This window comes from Clinocottus analis, unplaced genomic scaffold (genome assembly GCF_023055335.1).
Source record: "Clinocottus analis isolate CAN_PGR_092001 unplaced genomic scaffold, fCliAna1.0.p SCAF_11, whole genome shotgun sequence".
Classification (NCBI taxonomy): domain Eukaryota; kingdom Metazoa; phylum Chordata; class Actinopteri; order Perciformes; family Cottidae; genus Clinocottus; species Clinocottus analis.
Window position 1 is genome coordinate 13176554 of NW_027175832.1, and position 15709 is coordinate 13192262.

Sequence of the window (15709 nt, forward strand, 5' to 3'; positions counted from 1 at the left end):
GAAAAAAATTTCCCCTTGGGGATTAATAAAGTACATATCTATCTAATATACTATTCCTAACCATGTTTTACAGCATCTTATGAGACCAGCAGTAAATTATTTATCAGCAGGTCTTCCTCACTCTTCGTATTCCCATGAATCGATACCAAAGCCACTAATGTGACATGACATAGCAAAAAATACTGCAAAGCCTGACCTCACAAGAGCATATAAATAAATTGTCCATGTTTTTATTACATAATTCAACCATAAATATTAACATAAACCATGAATATGACTTGAAAGTGACTCGAGAGAGCTCCCCAAGTTATGAAAATATAATTTATCTATAATCTTTTATATTCCTAGCTTGATGCCACACATGATTGGCGCACCTTTCAGGAAAGCTTACGACCTACAGAATCTGCCAATTGTGTCAAAACCAGTCAGACAAAGCATCAGCAAGATATCAACCATAATGCATCTTTCCAGGCAAACAACTGAAATATGACTTACTTATGGAAACAATATTCCACACGGCCTTGCTTAGTGTATCAGGGAATCTGCTTGAGCATAGCCCCTCTGTTGTGGAACCAGAGGCGTTCAAGGTCCAGGAAGAAAGTTAGGTTTTTTGCTTTCAGCGGACCTAAACCTACAGTACACGAAATCTGCACTTTTAAGTTCATAGATATATATTTTTGTGACAATATACTTCCATCTATGCTCCTGCCCCTCCTACTAACAGTTACTTAGGATCATACATGAATCTTTACTATTGAAATCAAGAGCTGCAAAGCAAAGGTAAGCAGTAGAACTACAAAGCCACCTGCCATGTGTACCTGTGTGCCTTGCTGGATGACATCATGTTGCTTTGCATTACAAGTTGAGACCTGAGTTGGACCAACTTACAGAAACTCCACCAACAGGCTGGCTCCATTCAAATGAATTACAGTGTTTTCTTAGGCTGGCTCAAGTCATTCAGAATGGGGCCTTTTCTTAGAAAAAAAATATAAAGTAAAGCATTCTGGGCGGTGGTGGGGCTGCACGGTGGTGTAGTGGCTAGCACTGACGCATCACAGCAAGAGGGTCGGTGGTTCGGATCCCGGGCGGGGTGGGGTTTGGATATTGGTCAAGCAGGTCCTTTTGTGTGGAGTTTGCATGTTCTCCCCGTGGCAGCGTGGGTTCTCTCTGGGTTCTCCGGCTTCCTCCCACAGTCCAAAGACATGCTGCATAGGTTAATTGGACTCTAAATTGCCCGTAGGTGTGAATGTGAGCTGTCTGTCTATATGTCTGCCCTGTGATGGTCTGGCGTCTTGTCCAGGGTGTACCCTGCCTCCGCCCCCTGACAGCTGGAATCGGCTCCAGCGCCCCGCGACCCTAATGAGGATAAGAGGTTAAGATAATAGATGGATGGATGGATTCTGGGAGGTGGCCTGGCCCGAAAAGTATATAACCAAATTGAAGGAGCGGGGTTACATAAAAGCAGCACCGGTCTTATTTCATGCAGTATTTCCTATATTTACAGGTATTCACCAGTTCAGAGTTCCTGAGTCGTCCAAGTCTGGCTCTCTAGTTGGAAGAATTGTTGCCACTGACAGGGACATTGGTAAGAACGCTGAGATGCATTTCACCATCGTTAGCGGAGACGGAATGGACATGTTCGACATCTCCACTGACAAAGACACACAGGAGGGAGTCATCACTGTCAGGAAGGTAAGCGAGAGAAGGATCTAACCTTATAAGTCTTCTATGACCACCAACAGAGATGATCTAAATCCCTCCTGTGTTTCTTTTCTTTTTCTATTCGCCTTTGCAGCCTTTGGATTTTGAAAAGAAGCCATCATACACAGTAGAGATTCGGGTCCAGAACACACAGGAAGACCCTCGTTTTGTGACGCCTGGCTCAAAAGACATGACCACGGTCCGGATTGCCGTGGATGACGTGGATGAGCCGCCGCTGTTCAACAAAGCCAGCTATCTGATGGAGGTGAAGGAAGACGCTGCAGTGGCCGTGGCTGTAGGCTCAGTCAGTGCCATAGACCCCGATGGAGCTCGCAGCATGGTCAAGTAAAGCATTTTCCAATTGAAATAATCATACAGAAAGGTTAACTATTAAAAGGCAAGAAAATAAAACAATAACCAAACCACCTGAAATCCTTCAAGATGACATAAGTAAAATACTTATAGACTTTTGCGTTTCAAAGATAGTTCCAGTCTGACTGTTTAACTAATTTTCTACATTTTGACTGTAGAACATTGTGTAGAATCCAGCTGTAGTTTCCATTAAGTCCATATTTTTTTAGCAAATGCAAAGTCCTTAAGCCAAGCAGTTGCCTCCTGGTCTACCGTATGGAGGGTGACTAATCGTCCTTTCAGTCTTCAGATTCAGATTGGTCATTGATAAGATAGGGTCCCAGGGGAGTGGTGTTGGTTTATGGTTCTCATGGTGGTATTGAGTAGGGTGCCCACGTGTTGAGTATAGGATGACCTGGACCAGACAGGGGCACAATATTCTGCTGCAGAATACACGAAGACCAGTGCTGAGATGCGCAGAGTGGGGGCTGCCGCCCCCCATTCTGCAACAGCGAGCTTGCAGAGCAGATTATTTCTTGACTTCACCTTGTGGCTGCCATCCCTTTTTTAGATGTTCCTTTAAGGATAGGGTCCTGTCAAGGGTCACTTTAAGGTAGTTTGGATTAGTGGCATGCTTCAGCTTGAGTCCGCTCAGATGGATGTTTAGTTTTGTGGCAGCTTTGCATTGTGCAGACAGAATACACCGGAGACTAATTTTGCTGGGCTTGTTTTAGGCGCCAGATTTTGCAGAACTGGTCCAGTTTAGCAAGGTCTTCAGTGAGCACCTGTTGCAGTGGGTCAAAATCTGGTGCTTGGAATGCCAGGCAGATGTCGTCTGCATAGATGAATTTGCCGGATTTGGTGGTCCATAAAAGGACAACTTCTGTCAACTATATTTTGCACTTAGTATTTCTTTTGGTGGAATACAACCACCCACTTGTTATTTTCCTTTTCCGTAAGTCAACCTAATTTGAGCCAGGATGAACTTACATTGAAGAAATGTCCTGTCAATCAGGATTTGGCTAAATCTGTCTCTGTGGGAATGCTCTTTTCTCTTGCAGAACCTATTCACACTTATTTTACTGTAGTGTTTTCTCATGATTGAGTCTGAATGTACTGAAGGAATGTTTTCTTTTAGATTCATCTATTTCTTTATAGAACAGAATAATTCAGATTGAATGGTACATAATAACCAGCCACTAGCAGTTGGATGATATATGTTGTAGTCAGCAGTGACACCAGCCTTGACCCAGAAACTGAACATGTTACAGAGCGATATGCACTTCCTGCTCACAGAGCAGTTTGCATCTCACATCTATTATCTGTGACACAGTGAAGAGTTGCATTCAGAACGTAGTTTGCTTTGTGAGCGGTCCACAGACAGGGGAAAGACATTTTCAAGTATCTGTGATGTTTTGAACAGACTACATTACGGTTGTTATAGGATAAGGGGGGCAGCATGCAGCGGCTTCAAGTGCAGCACAAATATTTTTGTAGTTTCATTTTTGTTCAACCTTTTAGATCTTAAAATAGTAAAAATGAAACACTAAAGTATGGTTTACATTTTGTACTACCTGTCAATACAAAAACAGTGCATCAAAACCAACATTTATCACCAATGCGAATTTCTGATTATGAATACATACTGATCCTCCCATACACATATTCAAACTAAGTACATATATCCTCATAAGTATATTTTAATTTGTATACCACTGTCAGCAGGCACAATTAAATAAATATAATCTGATTTGGTGATGAGGCACTTAAAATTAGCCCAACACTGACACATTTAACTTGTCTGATATTTTGCCATGCTAGCCCTTGCAGCTGTGACGGTGTTAAGATGCGTTCACACCAAAAGCGTTGCAAAAAATGTTGCAAAAGTGTTGCAATGTCTGTTGTGAATGCAGCATTAGACATTGCCATGATTATGGTCTTGACCTTCTCCAATACGTTCATGATCTTCTCCTGCTCCTCAGCGGAGAACAAAGTTACTTGTCCTTTGAGTTTATTTGCCGTTGTAGCGTTAGAAGAACATGAATTCTGTGCTTGACTTTTACCCCTTTTAAATCCCCGGGACCGGTTTTTCAAAAGTTGTAATCTGGATCAAACTGATCCAGATTTGGAAATCTCTTTTTCTGCTATCCAGGATCACTTAATCCATCTTATTTTTATGCTGGTTTTTCAAAGCAATGTAGGATTGGATTATTCTGATCCGGATTCAATCTGTTCAGGATTACTAAATCTGGATTACTTGTGGTCTAAATGGGACTATCACAATGTAGCCAAGTAAAGAACAGGTAGAATATTTATGGGGTCACTCCAATACGCTTCATTTGAACAGAAAAAAAGGGCTGAAGGGAACAGCAAACAAACAATATTGAAAACAGGCAGTCCGCTCATCTGAGACCTACAATAAATAAATACTTTACTCACAAATACATTATGGATGTTTCAAAAAGGTTTCAAACAAAGATTTACTGACTTGAACCGGCAAGAATAAGCTGTTCCTTTGTTAGATGGATCTGTACTTCTGCTCTTTCAGTCTCTTTTTGCAGAAGTACCTTATAGGCGTTATCTTTCTTTGGGTGCTTTGAGCTTCTCTCTTGGGGTCCTGTGGAAACTAAGCCATCTGGCTTTACCTGTGATTGACCTTCTCCCTCAATTACAGGGCTGAGAAATTCAAGTGAAATTGATGAAATTAATGAATAAATATAAATACTGTAAAATGCATGATATAAATGTATTATTTAACTAACCACTTTTAGTTACCTAGTTTTATTACTGATTTCCACCATGAATCCACCCTCCTGATGGGATCAGTTTAATCCTGATTTTTAGGATCAAAATGATCTCAATCCTACCAAAAAGTTTTGAAAAACCGAAACTCAAGGTTTGATCCAGATCAACAACAAGATTGGATTGCATGATCCAATCCAATTTCTGAATCCTTTTTTTCTTTTGAAAAACCCATTTTCAAGATTTGATGAAATCCGATAGCTGTAATCCGATCAGATTACTTTTGAAAAACTGACTGCTGATGACTGACGTCTGGTTTGAATTACCGAGACAGTTTGAGCGTGGATCAGCCTTTGATGAACCGAGATAGCCTGATGTCAGTCATTGGGGTAATTTAAGCTAGACATTAGGACATTTGATTGACTTAGTTGAACCACGTACGAGGAACGGAGCACTGACCTCAGTGGACTTTTGTACTCTTTATAATACCACATAACCTTCAATTATAATAGCCCCATATATTTGCTTGCCATGAAAAAAACATCCACATTCAGCATATGCGTTGGTACAGAAACGTACAACACCCAAAAAAAATAAAAATTAAAAAAATCCCTGACTGGGTTGTAATAGACAGATATGAATATTTGACATAATATAATTCCCCCTCAAACTACAAATATCTCTTTCTTCATTACTTTTAGTTAAATAAGGTCGACATGTTTTAACTCAGGGCTTAGTAGGCATAACTGTTAAATCAGGTGGGACTTCCACTTCCTGACTTCAAGACACAAACCAATCATCATGAAGTGTCACACCTTTCCTTTCATTTTGACTCGGGCTTCAGAGAATAGGTGAGTTGAAGGGGCATGATTTTGTTGGAAAGGCAAACAGAATGTATTATTTGTACTCACACATTCACAGGCCTCTAGGGAAATGTTTCTTTAATAACTAGCATTGTTTCATTTGGACCATTAAAAACCAATTCCAGCTGCCCAAAATACATGTGGGAAGTAGCAGAAGAGCTCCACACAACTGTGCAGGCCCACACTGATGCAAAGTTCATGAGCTGCCATTGTGCTTTCCTAAAACATGTTTAATGGGGCCACAATGTACCACATGAGGCTGGACTCTTGTCAGTTATGTTCCATTCAGGGGATCTTGTTTCCCTGTCTCACCTCTCTCTCCTTCTTGCTCCTTGCAGGTACTCCATCGACCGCCACACCGACATGGACCGCCGGTTCAGTGTACATCCAGCGAATGGATCTGTGTTCCTGCTCAGAGGCCTGGACAGGGAGGAGACAGCCTGGCATAACATTTCAGTCATTGCTACAGAGTTCAGTAAGTCCAAACCCAATGTGTCTGCTACCACAACGTATCCCTAACAATCAGTTGTACAGACAGCTTCTGGAACGGCATTTGGTGCTCCTCACAAATTCTAACCACGTGTCTATCTGTTGCATACGCACAACGGGTACACAACTTCTGACTCAAACATTATGATTTATAAATGAGACAGGGGAAATTGGCAACGCAAATTAAATGTTCTACACGTAATGATGCCTCTCACAGATTACATTTCACTTCATACCACTATTCCTTAAGCAACTTTAATTGTAAAAGATACAAACCAACTAAAACTTTTAAATAAAATTTCAGTCAATTTTTTTTGACGGGGGGGGGTGGGAGGGGCTCAGTTGGTTTAGCGCGGTTGAATTAGCACTCAGCAATGAGAAGAAAAGAGGTTTTAAGTAGAATATTGGAAAAAACAAAGCGTTCCCTGGTGTGTCCAAGAATGGTGTCACTAACCTACAGATAAATGTATAGAAAGAGACAGACAAGTTGTGGGGAAACATTTACTACAAACAGGCTTCTTACTACAGACAAAAGGCAACAATCAGAGTTGATGTTGACGACAAAAGGCAAGGAGCGACCTTGATGCCCTAGCCTCGAGCAATGACTGACTGACTGACTGACTGACTGACTGACTGACTCACATGGGGTTGAATTGGTATTTCAGATGAAGTTATAGTCTGATATGATATCCACCTAAATCTAACAATGTCCAACATGTATTCTGCTGTGGGAAAGATAACACATTAAACTCTAACACAGGCATCTGCTGATTTTGACACCCACCTCTGCAGCAATATTTCCAGGCTTATTAGCATCCAGCTAACCAGCTCCGGTTGGCATATAGGCTTGAGGAGAAGCTCCGGGTGTACATCCTCCCTCGGGCAGTGCTTTGCTGCTGAATTTTTGAATCCGGATGTTCGGGTCCCAACTCTTTCAGCCTCTTCTTGTCAACACCTGATACTCGATTGAAAGGTGTTTTGCATAAAGATGCCACAGAGTTTTCAGTCGCCGTGTCTCTGCTAGCTATGTTGCTCGCGTAGATACGTGGGAGCTATTTGGGATGTGAGGGAATGATAAAGGTCTTTTGATTCGACAGATAGTCCAATCACGTTGAAATAAGAAACAATGTCATTAACTAGGGCGCACATTTCTGTGCCCGCAGATTCAAGTTTCATCCGCCAATAAAAAAAGAAGCTTTTCTTGCCATAATAATAACATGTAGATTAAAAAGCACTTTGATTGGTCGGAAGACTAGAAAAGTGCTCTACAAGTTGTGGCAACCAGGGGACTTCAGGCGGTAACAAGATTCAGGAATAAAATAGGACGATTCGATACAGTGGTGTTTTAACAAAAAGTGTCCTTTTAATAACAGCCATTAGGGTGAAATGGGGGGTGGGGTCAAGGTCAACACAAAGTTCCACCCAGTTGGGGTCTGTGGTCTCCTCTCTCTCCAGTGGTTCCTTGGCCCTGCTGGCAGATCAGATGGGAGCGGTAATAATATAGGTGATCCACAGAAAAATAGATGAAATGCCACAAAGACAGGAAGTCATGATTACGTGCATAGTGTGCTTTCAAAACAAACCTCCTTCTGACAGGAAGTTAAGGTTCAGGTAACAAAATCAGTAGCTACAATTTAGAAAAAGAGTGTGGTGTGCATTCACTTGATAAAATAATGAGACCAAGCTGCAGAATCTGTATCTAGTTACAGATAGTGGATCATAATGATCTATACCATATAATAATAACACAAAATATTTCCACATCCTCATAGTGCAATCTACTCTTTATCTTGCTCTCTCTCTCCTTAAATGCTTAGTGTAATAAGTAGGGCTGGGCAAAGTTGGAAAAAATTAACTGATTAATTGCATGATTTTTCTGTGATTAATTGCATTATTTGCCAAATTCAATAATGAAGTAAAAACTAGTATATTGCACACTTTTATTATTATTTTTTAAAATTATTTTTAAAGTAATGTTCAATCTAAACGCTAGGCCTGCAGCGTTAGCCTGCCGGTAGACTAAGCGCTTTGTGAGGCGAGCATCTCGCGACAAAACCGATCCTCGTTGAGAACAGAAACCACATAACAATACGTGCTTTCACGTCAGGCTCAAGTCGGCAAGTCGTCAACACTGCCTACCGGCGAGGCTACGGAAGCGCGTGTTCACATACATAAATCGCCTTCAAAGTAAAAGCAAAAAATAAAAAAAGGCAGTTAACGCATGATCAAATAATTAACGGCATTAATCGATTGAAAAGTTAACGAGTTATTAACATGCCAACTTGCCCAGCCCTAGTAATAAGTTGTATTATTTGGCTTGTTTTGGGGATAACAGGCTTTCGGACAAATGTTTTTCTTGTTCCGTTTGGATATTTTTGAGAGTATCGAGGTTTCTGAATATTGAGCTGAAGGAACAACAGGCAGTGCTCCTCTTCAATGCAAGATGATTTGTGCTTTCAGGAATACTGTATCGGGATTCGGGTACATCCCCAATTTACAGTGGGAATGTGCGAAAGTGGAGCGGGTGTTCACTCTATGTGTGTTTTGCTTTTCAGATAATCCCCATCAGAGCAGCCATGTTCCGGTCTACATCCGCTTACTGGATATCAACGACAACGCTCCCACCTTCGCCATTGTCTATGAAACCTTTGTCTGTGAGAGGACGAAGGTTGATCAGGTACAAAAGCGTCATCCTTTTGCACATATTGCACTGTGCAGTTAGAGAGCTTGGCAGGGATCAAATCACCATGTACTGGCTACAGTTTACTGTCCTTATGACACTTCAGTCAGAGTTGAGAGTTGGGGTTAAATTTTATTTACTATAGTTAAATCTGTACACACCAGTTTCAAAACGATGAAGTTAAAAAGCGTACTCCTGAGTACAGCATGTAGCAACAAGCGATATGGTTTTATACGAGAACACAAGAACCACTGTTGCTGTATACTCACAATCATATAAAATGAACTGTAAAAAAGCCCTTTTCTAGTCTTCCCACCACTCAAAGCAACACTACACATTATAATTCACCCATTCACTATCACCATTGCCCCATTCACATCACCATTTACTCATTCACACGTCATCATTTACCAATTCACACCACCATTCACCCATTCACATCACCATTCACGCATTAACTATAAAGTGCAAAATCCTCTTGACCAAATTTTCAAAATAAAACAAGACATAATTTTTGAGAGAGCCATAATGCTATTCTGTATGGCTCAACCATTTTTCAGTTTTGGGAGGCTCTGAAGAGGCACACGTCTGCATTTCTTTGCTGCAAAATCACAAATTAGGTCATCATATGAGCTTCTGAGCCACTTTACCATTGATGCTCCCCCCGTCAACAGCTCCCGGGGGATATATTTCGCTCTTGCCTGTCTTCAAAACTTCAGAGCCCTGCTAACATTAGCAATAACGTCAGCTATTTCGAGGTGTATGCATAGGCTAACCATTAAATTAGCAGCGCACATTTCCGGTATTTAACAATGATACAATTCCATACATTTTACAAGGTACTACAAGGTAAGAAGGTAACATTTTGAACTGACCCTAGGGTTCCCTTCTTGTTCTCCCCATGGCAGCGTGGGTTCCCTCCTTGTTCTCCCCGTGGCAGCATGGGTTCCCTCTCATTCTCCCCATGGCGGCATAAGTTCCCTCCTCGTTCTCCCCATGGCACCATGGGTTCCCTCTATGTTCTCCCCGTGGTAGCGTGGGTTCCCTCATTGTTTTTCCCCGTGGCAGCGTAGGTTCCCTCCACGTTCTCCCCACCCCATTGTCAGCGTGGGTTCCCTCCACGTTCTCCCCGTGGCGGCGTGGATTCCCTCCACGTTCTCCCTATGGCAGCATGGGTTCCTTCCATGTTCTCCCCGTGGCAGCGTGGGTTCCCTCATTGTTTTTCCAAGTGGCAGCGTGGGTTCCCTCCACATCCCCCACCCCCTCATTGTCAGCGTGGGTTCCCTCCACGTTCTCCCTGTGGCAGATTGGGTTCCCTCCACGGTAGCGCGGGTTCACTCCATGTTCTCCCCGTGGCAGCGTGGGTTCCCTCCTCGTTTCTCCCTGTGGCAGTGTGGGTTCCCTCCTTGTTCTCCCTGTGGCATCGTGGGTCCCCTCCATGTTCTGACCGTGGCATTGTGGGTTCCCTCCACGTTTCTCCCTGTGGCATCGTGGGTTCCCTCCTAGTTCTCCCCGTGGCAGTGTGGGTTCCCACGTTCTCCCCGTGGCAGCGTGGGTTCCCTTCTCGTTAACCCAGTGGCAGTGTGGGTTCCCTCCATGTTCTCCTCGTGGCAGCGTGGGTCCCCTCCACGTTCTGACCGTGGCAGCGTGGGTCCGCTTATTGTTTCTCCCTGTGGCAGCGTGGGTTCCCCCCTAGTTCTCCCCGTGGCTGTGTGGGTTCCCATGTTCTCCCCATGGCAGCGTAGGTTCCCTCCACATTTTCCCCGTGGCAGCGTGGGTTCCCTCTTCGTTCTCCCCGTGGCAGCGTGGGTTCCCTCTTCGTTCTCCCCGTGGCAGCGTGGGTTCCCTCTTCGTTCACCTAGTGGCAGCGTGGGTTCCCTCCTTGTTCTCACCATAGCAGCGTTCCCACTTCCTCCAAAAGCATGGTTAGTTGGAGCCTGTGAGGTTCTCTGCATAGTGGTTTCAGCTGGTTTGGATAATGTAATGAAATGAATCAGGAAAGCTTTGATATTTTATATTTAAAGTTTTAATGTTTTGTATCACGCAGCCAATAATTGGCTTCATAATTGTAATGTTCAATGAGAAATAACTTTGCTTTTGTTACTGCCAGCCAGCCATTATCTTAACCGCTCATCCTCGTTAGGGTCGCGGGGCGCTGGAGCCGATCCCAGCTGTCAAGGGGCGAAGGCAGGGTACACCCTGGAAAAAGTCGCCAGTCAAGATTAAGAAGGATTCACGCTCACATCCACGGGCAATTTAGAGTCCAATTATCCTATGCAGCATGTCTTTGGACTGTGGGAGGAAGCCGGAGAACCCGGAGAGAACCCACGCTGCCACGGAGAGAACATGCAAACTCCACACAGAAGGACCTGCCAGACCAGTATCCGAACCCCGCCCGCACGGGATCCGAACCACAGACCCTCTTGCTGTGAGGCGTCAGTGCTAGCCACTACACCACCGTGCAGCTTTTGTTACTCCTTCGTAATATTTAATTTTTAGTTTATTTTGTTTAGCCCCAAATCACAAATTCTGAATTTGCTTCGGAGGTCTTTACAATCTATAACCATATGACATATAATAATGAATATTTCATCAGTTAAAAATGTGAATGCCTGAAACGGTATTGTCCTGTTGTGTGATTGTACTCTGCTGTAATACCACTTGCTATGAGTCATCACATAGCTGTATGTGAAGCTCCTGGACTCTGTTTCTTCTTCTGTGGTGGCTGATGCGCTAATCCGTCATGGACGTTGACAGGTTTTAAATAGGGTTTTACACACAAACACATTATGCTCTAATATAATGCATTCATTAATAGGATACAAATAAATCCCACATAACAAGTTATATATAACACAATTAGATACAACTGCACTTTGGTGATGTCACACGTGTGTGCACAAAGCATCATCTCAGAATGGTGGCATGCTGTCACTGGTCTGCCAGCCTTCTGTCCTTTAGATCCTTTGCCTTCCATCTGTCCATCAATGTATTTCATAAGTGTTTACTCCTCTGCTTCACTTGGGCTTTAGAGAGTGTGTGTGTGTGTGTGTGTGTGTGTGTGTGTGTGTGTGTGTGTGTGTGTGTGTGTGTGTGTGTGTGTGTGTGTGTGTGTGTGTGTGTGTGTGTGTGTGTGTGTGTGTGTGTGTGTGTGTGAGAGATAGTTCAGGGTGTCATGTTTACAGCTGTCTGTGTGTGGAGTGGGAGGCCTCGAGGTCATCAACATACATATTAGAATAAGCACATAATTTTTTGAGAAGTTGCTTCTATTTATGACCCAAAAGAAATGAAAACCATGTTTGGGATGCGCTCTATTTTCTTGGTCATATGCAAGGACAGACTGTTACTTTAAAAGGAACCGGTCATGTTGCATCCATTGAACACACATTTACCAGCAGCATGGGATGTTCATGGCTGCTCTGTCTCTGACAGCTGATCCAGACAGTGAGTGCTGTTGATGCCGATGAGCCATCAACAGGACACAAGTTTTTCTTCAGGCTCGCTCCTGAGGGGACCCACCGCAGCAACTTCACTGTCCGAGACAACAAAGGTAGGCACCACTTCAACAAATACCGGCTCACTGCACTGTAAGGGCATTTAATGAATACATTAACAGACAATAAACAAAGACATTTGCTTCATGTGAACTGCTTTGATTCAGAATACGACAACAACATGAAAATAAGAATATAACTATTGTGTGTGTAAAAAAAGATAATAAAGGCTTCACTCATTCATTCTTTAACTATCCAATGTAATGTACATTATCTACGATTACAGTATCATCATACATACGTACAAAGTGTCTGTATGAGTCACATAATGGCTTCCAATTCCACTGTAAAAGATCTACATCATTACAAGATGACATACACCAAAGAGCATGACGGGAAGGATGTGTTGGGAATGAAGGGATCCTTATTCTCATACTGAAGTGAGTCAAAATGTTGGCATTGTGCACTGCACGTGTGATGCTTTCTCCTCCTCAGACAACACAGCTGGCATCCTGACACGGCGAGCCAGCTACAGCCGCCTGCAGCAGAGCGTGTACCTGGTTCCCGTGGTGATCAGCGACGGCGACTACCCAATTCAGAGCAGCACCGGCACTCTGACTGTGAGGGTGTGCCCCTGCGACCGCGAAGGCAACATGGAGCTGTGTAAAGCTGAGGCTCTTAGCAGCTCTCCTGCTCTCAGCACTGCAGCTCTTATCGCCATCCTCCTGTGTGCCGTCATACTGCTGAGTGAGTATGAACACACTGTAGATGTGTTATGGGCTGCATCGGAATGACGATATGTTACATTGAATGACCATATCTTCGTGAAACAGGGTATATATGTAACTTAGTTAAACACCAACACAGCTCTTCTCCTGAAAGCAACTCTGAGTCTCTGCATGTGTGGATTTGAGCCTTATGCTGTGTTCACACCGAACGCGACAAAATTTGGTGCAAAGTCAATGCACAGCTGCGTTGGAGCTGCGTACACGCGACTTTTCTGGGGAGCGACGCAACAGACGCGTTTGAGGCGACACGAACAGCTAGTTTGCCGCGGGGCGAGCAGAGCGCTGGACGCCACAGCTTGTCGCGCGAGTTGAAATTTCCCAACTCCGGCGACAAAAACGCGTGAGTCATAGTTGCGTCAGCCAATCAGCGTTGAGATGTTCCGCTCGTCACCGCCGTCCTGTTGTTGAATCAAACTTCTGCCGGTGATAGCGGCCATCATTTAGGCGCTGTTGTGGGACTACGCATGATATTATGAAGCCAGACACGATAGAGTTTGATGTTCTGACGTATGTGGAATTAATCCAACAAGTTTAAAGCAGAACTAGTGGTTATTTCCATGGTGGATGACGGCCAGTTACCGTTGTAGTAAGATAGCGGCACTTCCTGGAGTCGGTGAAATTCACCGAGCTGTGTGCGGCTACAGATGGTATTTATAAACCCAAACGGGTGTGGAGGGGGAGGGGGCGTTTGATATTCCCATGTTTTAGTGACTTCCACAACAAGTATAAAGCAGAACTAGTGGTTATTTCTTCCATAGTTTATAGCGTAAAAGATCGTTATTTTCCCAGGGAGAAGCTACGGAGATAAGCCACGCCCCCTTTGTGGCAGCTCAATTAGTCATGTTGCGTTTGGTGTGAATATCCTTTTTTTGTGGCGCGACACAACTTATGCGGTAGACGCGACGTGAATTTTTTTGTCACATTCGGTGTGAACACAGCCTTACTCACCTCACAAGGTGGAAGCATTACCAGCTTCTGCTTTGTATTATTCAGAGCTGCAGGTCAGAACACAAGCGGCTGGTTTCTTTACTCAGAGGCCTTTATGTTGACGTCAATGACAGAACCGTGTAGTAATGTAATAACATACTTATAAATAAAAATGATGAAAAGCTAACACACTTGAGCCCTGTAAGATGGTGTAAGATGTGTGTATTCCAGCGCTACACTACAACATGTTTAACCGTGTCTGTGTCTGTGTCCCCTGCAGTGGTCCTGATTCTGTTCACAGCTTTAAAGCGCCAAAGAAAGCGGGAGCCTCTCATCGTATCCAAGGAGGATGTGCGGGACAATGTGGTGAGCTACAACGACGAGGGAGGAGGAGAGGAGGACACACAGGCCTTCGACATCGGAGCTTTGCGGCACCCGGACGCTGCCACCTCTCTCGAGGAGTCCACCAAGCAGAGGCGGGACATCATGCCCACTGAGGCCCGGCTGTATTCACCACAACACATCCTCACCGTGGCGCCGGTCAGCGTGGCGTCCCGGGACAACAGCGATGTGCGCAGCTTCATACATCACAAAGTGCTGGAGAACGACTGCAACCTCACAGCGGCGCCGTACGACTCTCTGGCCACCTTTGCCTTCGAGGGCGCCGGCTCCGTGGCCGAGTCTCTGAGCTCACTAGGCTCCGGGTCTTCTGAGGCCGAGCAGGACTACCACTACCTGAGTGACTGGGGGCCCCGGTTCAGGAGGCTAGCAGACCTGTATGGTGCTGAGGACTGACCTCTCTTCACCTACACCTCCCTCACTGCTGAGCGCCGACTACCACGCACACGGAGAAGCTTTAAGAACACATGATGGAGCTACCTGACCCCTGATCGGTCTTCACTGCACATGATGCACACGCATGAGGACCAAAGGCCCGAGTCATTTTCAAAAGTTTAAAAAATCATATTTTGTGAACTGGAAGTAACAGATGTAGAAATGTAAATGAATCAACCCACTTGTGGGAGCTTTTGGATTCAAATTTGACAATTTAGTATTTTGAACATTTAATACTTCCAGGCTTTGTTTAAATCTCTCTCGGGGAAAACAAACCTTTACTTTAATGTACCGTTGGTTTAGGGTTTGGTTCTGTGGGTTGCATTAAAAGGACTTTTAACAAAATGTGTGTTGAGCTTATAGGTTCAAACTTGGCCTTTGAGAGAACCTCACACAGCTTAGCTGGATTTGAGCGCCCCTTGGGTCTCAGTCAGAGACATGAGCTGTTTATTACAAAATTTAATTTTAGTCCATTTAAATGTAGTTAACATTAAATTACATTTAATTGTCAGTATTTGATGTCACAGTACCAAAAGGTCAAAGTCACAATCACACCAGGTAACTCAGGGCTATGTTAATATTATATAATAATATTACCATACAAACTACTGAGTGAAGGTTTATTGATTTAGACGTTTTATTATCCTGAAATAATCTTTGTCTGTTTTGGCAGTTTGAAAAAAAGCAGGAGCCTTTTCCTCCTGCTCTGAAGGCTTCAAGCTCAAATGTCAGCATATTTTTATTTTTATTGTTTCATTATTTTTCTACTAAATATGTATGAATGATACTCTTGAAGGAAAACAAATTACTGTCCAGCGTTGCGTGTTTTATATCATTTTG

General features: G+C 43.7%; 1 protein-coding gene across 7 annotated transcripts in view; it reads left to right on the forward strand.

The window, feature by feature from the left end:
• LOC137779465 (cadherin-6-like) overlaps positions 1-15709 on the forward strand; it is a 41751-nt gene extending 26042 nt beyond the window's left edge. For 3 of the 7 annotated variants that reach the window (XM_068567223.1, XM_068567244.1, XM_068567234.1), the window contains 7 exons: positions 1505-1692; positions 1796-2046; positions 5996-6132; positions 8702-8823; positions 12259-12376; positions 12816-13067; positions 14316-15709. In XM_068567223.1, coding sequence (XP_068423324.1) covers positions 1505-1692; positions 1796-2046; positions 5996-6132; positions 8702-8823; positions 12259-12376; positions 12816-13067; positions 14316-14830 — 1583 coding nt within the window. In that variant the 3' untranslated portion in view covers positions 14831-15709. Of the gene's footprint in view, positions 1-1504; positions 1693-1795; positions 2047-5995; positions 6133-8701; positions 8824-12258; positions 12377-12815; positions 13068-14315 lie in introns of those variants that run through there. The other 4 variants (XM_068567253.1, XM_068567262.1, XM_068567279.1 and 1 more) reach the window with 4 other exon arrangements.